The sequence below is a fragment of the Manis pentadactyla genome, chromosome 7 (genome assembly GCF_030020395.1).
Source record: "Manis pentadactyla isolate mManPen7 chromosome 7, mManPen7.hap1, whole genome shotgun sequence".
Lineage (NCBI taxonomy): Eukaryota > Metazoa > Chordata > Mammalia > Pholidota > Manidae > Manis > Manis pentadactyla.
The window spans coordinates 102,950,377-102,961,389 of NC_080025.1; the positions used below are offsets into that span (position 1 = coordinate 102,950,377).

The 11,013-nt window shown below is 43.4% G+C and overlaps 1 protein-coding gene across 5 annotated transcripts in view; it reads left to right on the forward strand.

Moving 5' to 3' along the window:
* WIPF3 (WAS/WASL interacting protein family member 3) overlaps positions 1-11,013 on the forward strand; it is a 92,649-nt gene that overhangs the window by 78,614 nt on the left and 3,022 nt on the right. For 3 of the 5 annotated variants that reach the window (XM_057504619.1, XM_057504618.1, XM_057504620.1), the window contains exons 8-9: positions 9,821-9,897; positions 10,859-10,952. In XM_057504619.1, coding sequence (XP_057360602.1) covers positions 9,821-9,897; positions 10,859-10,909 — 128 coding nt within the window. In that variant the 3' untranslated portion in view covers positions 10,910-10,952. The remainder of the gene's footprint in view (positions 1-9,820; positions 9,898-10,858; positions 10,953-11,013) is intronic. The other 2 variants (XM_057504621.1, XM_057504622.1) reach the window with 2 other exon arrangements.

The following is an 11,013-nucleotide window of genomic DNA, read 5'->3' on the forward strand; positions in this document are numbered from 1 at the left end:
AGTAACTGCACTAGAGGGGGTGGAGATTTATATGGGTAACTGTTGAACCACTATGTTGTACATATGAAACCAATGTAAGATTGTATATCAATGATACTTCAATAAAAAAAAATGTTTTTAAAGAAATCAATGGTATAGTAACTACATTAATTGGGGTGAGGGTTTAATAATGTATGTAACCCTTGAGTCACTATGTTGTATACTTGAAACCAATATAATATTGTACATCAACTATACTTTGAAAAAGAGTCAATGGGAGGGAGTCTGGACTCGGGTGAGGGTGGGCAAGGTTTGGGGATCGGATGATGAGAGGAAGTAGGGAAGTGGAGGAGCTGAGAATCCCTGAGGATCTGCCTGGGCCTGGACAGGGATGTGGCACCAAGAAGGAGCAGGAAGGAACCTATGAGATTTCTATTGGCCATGGTGAGTTGAGGTGCTGCAAAGGGGAGATGTTCTGGGGCAGATGGAGTGGGGTGTGCACAGTTCCAAGGCTCAGGGGTAAGGTTAGGAGTGGAAACCAGATGACTAGGTTTGTCAGTCATTGGTTTGGAGGTGGAAATAAAAACCAGAGAAGCACCCAGTGTCAGCAGAGTAAATGAAAGAAACCTGTCCATGTGGTCAGGAGGGTAGGATAATGAACAGGGTCAACTTGGCACCTCCCAGAGATCCAGGACCGCAGAGGCCTTTAATAAATGGGATTTGACCCCAGTGACCCAGACAGATGGCCATGGGAAGAAGTAAGGAATTCCTCTTTTGTATACTGTCACCAAGTTATAAATCAAGAATATGTAGTCTTGATGATTCATTACACTTGTCTGTGGTATAGGAAAACCTGTGCTCTTGGAAAACATGCACTTACAGAATGTGTGAGGCTCATCAGTAGTATACCTTCAGGCTCATTTCCTTTCCCTAAGCTGGGGTTGCTCACTGGCCATCTTCATGCCACAAACTGCCCTGCTCCCTGTTACGCCCAGACTGCAACACGTGGATGTGACCATCTGGCCGCTGGGGCTTTTCAATTGGTGACCCCTACCCCACACCAGAGGTCAGTAAACATTTTCTCTAAAGGGCCAGGGATGACTTACTTGAGGCTCTGCAGGCAGTATGGTCTCTGTCACAACTACCCAGTTCTGCTGTTTTAACATAAAAGCAGCCATAGACAATATGTAAATGAATCAGTATGACTGTTTACCAATAAAACCTTATTTACAAAAACAGGCACTGGCTGGATTTGGTCTGCTGACCATATTTTGCTGATCTCTGCCCCAAACTATTCTAGAAAAGTATTCTTAAAATTTTCTTTCTGTTGCACAGCCTTTCTCAGTTATATGCTATGGAGTCTTTCAACCTTCACACTCAGTAAATTCGCATCTAACCTTAGCTGTGTTTTGAGCCCATGGTGTGCAGCCTGGTCCCTGAGAACAGAAGAAAGGTGATGGCCCATGTGCCTCTCCAGGAGCGTGTGGTGCACAGTCTGTGCTGTGTTCCTCTCATCGCAGAGGGATGTCCAAATCATTGCCCACACCCAAAGGTAATCTCCTGATACTCATGAAGGTGCAGTTTAAAAAAAGAAAAAGAAAACCTATTAAATGAACTGACATCCTACAGACCAGAAAATGCATTTGCAGTTTCAAAAATAAGATATGGGTTTAGATTGATGTGTCATTGGTGGACATGCAATACTTGAGTAGCCTCCTAGCACAATTAAATAACTGTGTTCCTGGCATCCCTGTGAGCCTCAGGGTCAAACCTTGTTCACTGTATTAGTAGGAGTCTGACAGGGGTCCTGCCTGTCCGGTTCCATTTCTCCTTACCATTCTTCTGCTCACCACTGACCGGGTTCCCCAAGGTTAGAGTTCTTCGTGGTCTGGGAGCCATGCTGGCTCTGTCAGATGAGTGTTTCCACGCTCTTGTGAAGCAGCTTTGTCTGTTTCCTCCCACTTGCTTGTTTTCTTGCTCTTCTTCCAACACACATGCTGAGTACACAGATACCTGATGCTTAGTGACTGCAGTCACCATCAGCCCTCTCTCCACTCTGCAGCTATTAGCTGTTTTCTTTCTTTGGTGGGATGATTTTGCCTAGCTTTTTAAAATTTTTTAAAAATGAATTAGGTTCTCAGTAAGTTAAACATAGAATTACCCTATGAGCCATCATTCCACTCCTGGGTATACACCTAAAAGAATTGAAAACAGGCATTCAAACAAAAGCTCATACACAAATATTCACAGCAGCACTATTTGCAATAGCCGAAAGCTGGAAACAACCCAGTGTCCATCAACTAATGAATGGATGAACCAGATGTGCTCTAGCTGGGCAGTGGTTGTTAGACAATAAAAAGGCATGAAGTACTAGCACTTTCTACAAAGTGGAGGACCCTGGAAAACAGAAGTGAAAGAAGCAGACAAAATGGCCACATACTGCATGAATCTATTTACGTAAAATATCCAGTATTTGCCTATATAGGCAAATCCCTAGAGACAGAAAGAAGATTTAGCAGCTACCCTATAGGAGCTGGGGGTATGGAGAATGGGGAGTAATGGCTAATGGGTACAGGTGATGATAATGTTCTGAAACTAGATGGAAGTGATGGTTGCACTATGTCGTAAATGTACTAAATGTCATTAATAGTAAATCTTCTGTGCATTTTACCACATCACACAGAAAGTGAAAAAAGCCCTACCAGGAGGAATCTTAGGGGGAAAATACATAGGTCATAAAAACTTATTCACATAGTGATGGGAGGAAGAGGACCACCAGCATCATGTGGACAGAAACATCCTGAGGCCCAGACCCACTGGAGAGATTTAGATGGAAATGAGTCCCTGATGTGCCCTTAAGAAATCTACACTTTGATGGAGGAAGGGAGGAGAGCCAGAAAGTAGAATGGTGGGGGGGAGAATGAGGAGCTGTTGTTTAGTGGGTAGAGAGGCTCAGTTTTGCAGGATGGAAGGCATTTTGGAGACTGGGTGCATAATAACATGAACATAACATTACTGAACTTCAGCGCTTCAGGCTGGTGTTTGCAGCAAAACCTTCCCAATCATGACAGTTTAATGAAAAGTGGCTGGTTGAAAATTTGTGTTTACATCCTAACTCCTTTTTCTTTCTTTTTTTTTTTTAATTTTGGTTTAAAAATACATCATATGAAATTTGCCATCTTCATCATTTTTTTGAGTGTACAGTACAATAGTGTTAAGTATATTCATGTTAGCATCCACTCAATCTCCAGAACTCCTTCCATCCTACAAAACTGAGACTCTCTGCCCATTGAACAGCTCACCATTCTCCCCACCACCATTCTACCTTCTGGCTCTCTGAGTTTGACCACTCTGGGTACCTCATATAAGAAGACAGTATTTTACTTTTGAGACTGGCTCATTCCACAAAGCATAATGTCAAGGTTCATCCATTTTGTGACACGAGTCAGTATTTCCTTCCTTTTTAAAGTTGAATAATACTCCATTGTACATGTATGCCACATTCTTCTTTTTATTGAAGTATAGTCAATACATAATATTATACTAGTTTCAATAATAGCACAGTGATTCAGTAGTTGCACACATTATTAAATCCTCACCACCACTAGTGCAGTTGCTGTATGTCAACATAGGAAGATGTTACAGAACCATTGGCTATATGCTCCATGCTGCACTTCCATCCCCATGACCAGCTTATATTATGATTGAGAATATTCATGCCCCCTCATCCCTCACCTTCCCAGTCTCACCCCAGCCCCTCCCCCATGTACACCACATTCTGTTAATCTGTTCATCCATCAGTGGACAGTCAGGTGCTTCACCTTTTGGCTATTGTGAATAATGCTATGAACACGGGTATAGAAATAACTCTTTGAGACCCTGTGTTCAATTATTTTGTGTACATACCCAGAAGTGGGATTGCTGGATCATATGGTAATTCTATTTTTAATTTTTTGAGGACCCACCATACTGCTTTGCATTCTCCATTCCCAATGACAACACCCAAGGGCTCCACATCCTCACCAATACTTATTTTCTGGGGTTTATTGTTTTGTTTTATAGTAGCCATCCTGATGGGTATGACGTGGTATCTCATTGTGGTCCAACTCCTATTTTAAAATATTTATAGCAAAACTAGCCGCCATTATTTCATTAGCAAAGAAGCTCCTCCATCAAGCACATTGGTGACTTGAACAGTACTGGGTGGTTCATGTCATAAAATCAAAGGATTTGCTGTCCCAAAATTGAGAAAATCAGTAGATAGAGCCAGTGGCGGATAAGTTACTTCCACCTTTGTGGAGGGCAGCTGGGCAGTAAGGATCGCTGACCCGTGCCAACCTTAGGCACACCTGATTGTCGCTGTTGACTGCACCCCTTCCTAGGGGGTCTTCCTGCATTCCACTCTCTCACTGCTCTTCCTGTCTTTGCAGGTTACTCCTTTATTCCTCTGAATCACCAGAGGTGCTGTAATACAGACATACCTCCTTTTATTGCACTTTACTTTATTGTACTTCGCAGATACTGAATTTTGTACAAATTGAAGGTTTGTGGGAACCCTGTGTCGAGCCATTTGCTCTCTTAGTACCTCTGTCATATTTGGTAATTCTTGCAGTATTTCAAGCTTTTTGTTATTGTATTTGTTACGTTTATCTGTGATCAGTGATTATGATTCCCTGGAAGCTCAGGTGATGGTTAGCATTTGTAGCAATAAAGTATTTTTTAGTTAAGGTATGTACATTATTTTTGACATAATGCTGTTGCACACTTCATAGACTACATAGCGTAAACATAACTCTTACGCACACTGAGAAATCAAAAAATTAATTTGCCCTTACTTGATTGCGATATTCACTTCCTTGAAGTGGTCTGGACCTGAACCTGCAATATCTCCAAGGTCTGCCGGTATCTACAAAATATCTCCATGGACCTACTCTGGCCCCTGAGACATTTCTCTGCTCCTTTTGCAGTCAATGCTACCTCCACTTCCTCTCCTGTCCTCGCAGGCATGCTCCATGCCCTATCTTGGTAAGGCCCCTTAGCAAACCCTCCAAGTGGCCGGACCCAGTGATCAGAGTGTCAGCCACAATCCATCGTCACTCCTTCTGAAGTGTGTCTGCACTTAGATACCTGACAGCCTCTCCTCTCTTCTCCCGCATGCTCACCCTCCTTTTTTTTTTCCACCAAAACTTTTGGAGTCATTTTGGGCTTATTTTTTTCTCTTCTGCTCCCACTTGCAACTCATCAGTAAACTCTAGAGGCTCCTCCTTTGAAATGCACTCCCAACCTGATCTCTCTCACCTCCCCTGCCACTCTCCCCCCTGGTCTAAGCCACTGTCATTTCTCACCTGGAGGCCGCAGGAACCTGCTAACAGGTTTCCCTGCTCTATGTTGCAGCCTGAGTGATTCATCTAAAGCCCAAGTCCAGTCACACCAGTGTCTGCTCCAAATCCTCCAGTGAATTCCTGCCTCACTCCAAGTCAGTTAGAAAGTCCGATCATGGCTCCTAAGAGCTGTCTACCACCACCACTCCCCCACCTCATTTTGCTCCAACAACACATATCACCTGCAATTTGTAGAATATTCCAAGCACACTCCCTCCTCCGGGCTCTTTGCCCATACTGTTCCTTTAATGGGACACTTTTCCCAAACACCCAGGGGATTCAGTCCCTGCCTCGTTTGGGTCTTTGGTCAAAGGTACCTTATTGGAGAGGTCTTCCCTGTTCAATGTCTGTAAGATAGAATGTCTGTAAGATAGCAGCCCTTCCAGCCTCAGTACTTTTGTTCTCTTCATGCTGCCTTACCACTTTCTTCAAAGCATTTGTCAACTCCTAACATATTATGCACCTGTCTCCTGTCTCCCCCAATGCAGTCCTGGAGGACAGGAACAGTATCAGTTTTATTCACTGGTTGATCTCTAGCTCCCAGAATGGGGCCAGGCACACAGACACGCAATAACTGCTTGTTGAGTTAATAAATAAAAGTATCCACACATATATACATTGCTCAACCATCTACAGAATAAGAACTTTGAGAATGGCACAAATCTCCAGCAATGGGGTTAAATGAATTAGGGCAGAGCCATGAGATGGAGTGCTGTGCATCAGGAAGATAGGGTGGTTGAATATTTGGTGATGTGGCAAAATATTAAGACTACCTTGAGAAGTAAAAACAAAACAGAACCCAATATACTCAAAGTATGTAAAATAGGACCAAATTTAATTTAAAAAGAAATGATTCTGTAAATCTGTATGGAGAGGGAGAAGAAGTTAACACATATAGAGAAAAGAGGAGATTAGAAATAATAGTCTCTAAAGTGTAAAGTGGTTGTCACTCAATAATGGAATGTTGGGTGATTTTTATTTCCTTATTTTGTCCAAGTTTTTAACAGTACATACACATTACTTTTAATAATCATTAAAAACTAATTTTAAAAGTCCAAATCATTGGGAGAGAGGATATGACTAGCTCACCCCTGGTCTGAGGCCCGAGGTATGTCAGGCAACCCCTCTAAGTTCTGCACAAGCAGGATGTGGTTGAGGAAGGAATGACAGGTCTCAGACCAACCTGAACTGTGACTTGACAGTGAGGAAGGAGAGGAAAGGCCAGATACACAGTTTATAAGGTTTAGATCTGCCTAATACTAAAATTATCATTTCCAGTGAAATGATTTTTTTACTGTCATTTTTTTTACTTCAAGACTGTGAGAGACCTTGTGTTAGAATAGGAAAGACACCTTGAGGTTATTCAGCCCAACTCCTTCATGTACAGCTGAAGAAACCCAGAGAGAAGTAGGATGACCTGCCCCTGGTCACCGCCGGGGGCAAAGCTTTGGTTCTCTGCTCCATGTCTGGTGTTCCCGACACCACACGGTGCTAGCTCTCCACCTTAGGCCATGTGGACCAGACCTTGGAGAAACCGTGCTGGCCCAGAGCTGAGGGGTAAATGTTCTTCCCCTAGGAGCCCACCTTCCTGCCAACCACCTTCCCAGCCCACATGAATTGCACTCCAAGGCTGGCAGATAATCCGGGAGGCTGTCAGAGACCCGCTCTAATGGCCAGCCCAGTTTGTAAACCCTTTGGGACGTTCTCCGAGTTCCTGCAGTACTTACTCTCCTGTTCATTGGCTCCAGAATGGGTGTTTTTTCTGACATGAAAATATATCTGTGCCTGGGGAAAGGTACAAGGCTGGCTTGGTTTACAAATGACAAAAAATAAGAGTTGGAAGCCAGCTTGGCCTTCAGGCCTCTGCTCCTTCAGCCCAAGCACAGACTTCCTTCTTTAAGCCTGCAGTTCAGAGAGGTCTTTGGCATCAGGACCTCGGGCAGCAGTTCCCGCAGCCCAGCTGACAGTGACAGTGTGGCGGGGCCTCTGGTAACCCAGAGGCCACAGCAGTGGCCACTCAGGCTGCTCTGAGTGCAGGAGACGCATGGGACTGGGGAGAGACGTTAAAAAAAATTTCTTACTATAAGTGCGATACCAAAGGTTTGAAAACCACCGTTTAGTGAATCGGAAATACTCTTCTGTAAGAAAACAGCCCATAAGGACTAGGCCAGCAGAGTGGCTCCACTTCTTGTATTCTTAGAGATTTTAGTGGCATCTCCTAAGGGAAAAGCCTCTAAGGAGGTATTTGAATTGAAAGCACCCTGAGTCACCCTGACAGGAGCCTGGCCATCTACTTCTAGCAGCAGGAAAATTCCCTTTACAAGATGCAGTGTTTTCCTTCCTGTTTTATGAAGAAATTAATTGTCCATTGGCTGTGCTATGGTTTCCAGTCATATTTATGAACACTCCTGGGCACTGCTTACCTGTGCAGAAGCCTGTTTCACTGCCCAGTGTTTCTCCAAAGTTGGGATTCTGCCCCTCACGTGACATTTGGCACTGCCTGAAGACATTTTTTTGTTGTTACAAATGGCCTGGGCATGGGTAGAGACCAGGGATGCTGCTCAACAGCCTACAGCACAAAGGCACTGCCCTGCAAAGACTCACCCGGCCCACTGTCAGTAGAGCCAAGTTAAGAAACCCTGGCCCAGAAGAAGGCTTTTCTCTAATAGACTGGTGTTTCTCGAATCAAAGAACAATCCTTGCAAAGCCATACTGCCACACTGAATTGGCTCAGGGGCTGTATATCAGTGTCTTTTAGTTAATAAATGGGCTAAAAATCTAGTATTCCCTATGTATTTGCCCAAAAGCATCTTTCTCCTAGAACAAATGCACTCATTAATTTTTAAAAATATTTTAATGAAAATTACAATACCCACTGGATTAATGTTTTATAAGTTGTAGAAACCCATCTGTGTGATAGTTCATTTAAAAAACTGTATCTTAGCAGATTTTTAAGATGACTTATATATTCATTGCAGAAAACTTTTAAAATACTTGTTTTGTTTTAATGGAAAGTATAGTTGATATACAACCTAATATTGGTTTCAAATATACAACACAGTGGTTCAAAGTTACCCATATTATTAAACCCTCACCCCCACTGGTGCAGTTACTATCTGTCAACATAAGAAGATGTTACAGAATCATTGGCTGTATTCTCCATGCTGTACTACTATCCCCATGACCAACTTATGTGATGACTGAGAATTTTTGTGCCTCCTAACCCCCTTTTCCCACCCACCCACCCCAACTCCTCCCCAACGGTAACCACCATTCACTTCTCAGTGTCTATGAGTCTACTTTAGAAAAGTACTTCTTGTGATTTAAAAAAAGACTGTAAATTGAGGAGGAAACGGTTTAGTATATTATTTATATTTATGACTTTTTTAAAGGTTGAGGTTATACATTCTAAATATTTTCTATATTTATATGTTTACATTCTAGCCTGCTTTCTTTCTTCTCCTACATTTCAAACATCACCCCAAATTATTTGAGTCTTTATAAACATTCAAACCGTTGCTTAGTACTCCATCAGATGGTAATGAACCCTAGATTTTCTAAATACTTTTGTTGAACACAGGTTACTATCAATTTTTGACTATTATAAATAATCCATGATGAATGTATCTGCTTTTATGTTGCTTTGTAAGTACTACAGCAGCCTGAGTTGTTCAGAGAGCTTGGGACATAGTTATTTAATTCCCAGTCCACGACGGAAGCAGGGCAGAGACATCAGGACACCATACAGAATACCTGAGCACAGGAGAAGTTCGGGAAGCCTAGGCATATGGATTTAAAACTAGGCTAGACCAACCAAACCATGTACATGCGTGCATACATGTATACGTAAGTAAGGGCCAAGAAGAAAAAGATCTGGGAAGCTGAACACCGGACTTCTAGCCGTGGTGACTTTAAGAAAATTGGGATGAGAAGGAGGGGTAGGCAGAGAAGCAGCACTTTAGGTTGGGTATGGGTTTTTTTCTGTTACCTTCTTCTGTGTTCTTTGAATTCTTCATTATGAGACTATATTGATATATAACTTGTGTAATATTTAAACATACTTTAGAGAATGAGTTGACTCCCCATGGAACAAAGCCTGATTTACGTCAGCATATACTTATCTCTTACTCGTTTGTTTAACCAACCCTAGCATGGTGCTTGGCACGTGGGGTACTGGACAGATGAGCAAGTCTGGAGATGGTTTGTTTTGAGCTAAGAGGCTCTCGCGTGCATTCAGGTGGCAGGCTTTCATCACCTGTTCTCCTCCCAGCGTGCCGCCCCCGTGTCCACAGTCTGCGGCATAGAAGCAGGGAGTGGGAAACAGAGGAGCCCGCCCGTTTCAGATTGACCGGCTCATGTTACCCTCAGGCCCTTTGCTGTTTCTCTGCCTGCCGGTTGAGCCAGAGTGTCTCTGAAGGACCCAGCCAGTTAGACGGTGAGATCGTTCCTGTTTCTTTCAGGCCGTACTCCTGGTCCCTGGCTCCACGCTGAGGCGGCCGGGCAGAGCTCCGATGATATCAAAGGCAGAAATTCTCAGGTAATGCGTCCCTTGGGTCTCTGAATATAAAGCCAGGAATTCTCAAGGAGCACAGAAATGTTCAGGGAGTGCTTTCTGCCTAACATCTTTACATTTTTCCTGACTTTTTCCCCTCAGGGAAAGCCATCTAGTGTACTTTTGGTTCCAGCTGAAATGAAACACAATTTCATTATCTGAAGGGTGGAAGGGGGGCTTCTCTGGAATCACCACTACACACAGAAGCAAGGTGGGCAGCCCTGAGCCCTCTGGGATTCTCCCACAACAGTCACTCCCTTCTTCCCTCATTACAGTGGCTTGAGAAGCCTGAGAGGAAAACTCTAGCAGAAGACACAACTCCTTGTTCTCTCTCACCTAGAGAATACATGGTTTCTCATAGAATACTTGGCTTCATGGCGACCTCGGGGTTTTTCCCCCACCAGCATTATAATTTATTTTGGCCAAAGTTAATCCCAATTGAAGTCTTGGTGGCTAGAGGAAAGCTGGGTAGGGAACCCAGGTGACAGAGTCTCTGAGGAAAGGCCCTCATCCTCACACAGGCGACTTGCACAGTGTTGCCTAGCTGGGTGGCGGTGACGCCTCTCACTGGGCAGTGTAGGATCTCATCTCCCTTTGTTTCTTCTTCAAGAACACACATTCAGTCCTACCCTGGCCTCCTCCTTTTCAGAGTTCTAAAGGTCAACGAGGGTGGCTGCTGTTAAATTGGGCCCTTCTGCAGCTGTAGGGAACCTCAAGGAAGGGACTAGGTTCCTTGAAGGAGGACGAGCACGCACACACCTTTTCTAACCATAGCTAACTCAAGAATTGCAATAACCAACCATCCTCAGTTGGTCACAAGCTCAAAACTGGGTGCATGATTGCAGGGCAAAGTATATATGCATAGGAAAAAAGACAGGAAGGATATACACAAAATAAACAGGCATTTTCTCTGGGAGATGATGGCTGATTTTTACTTTCTTCCTAGTGCATTTCTGCAATTTCTGAACTTCCTACAATGAATATGTTACTCCTGTGATCAGAAAAATACAGTAACTATCAAAAAAAAAATAGCCCCTATGGTATATAGTTCTTTGCATTTTTCACGTGACTTGCCTGCATTATCTCACTTGACCCTTTTAG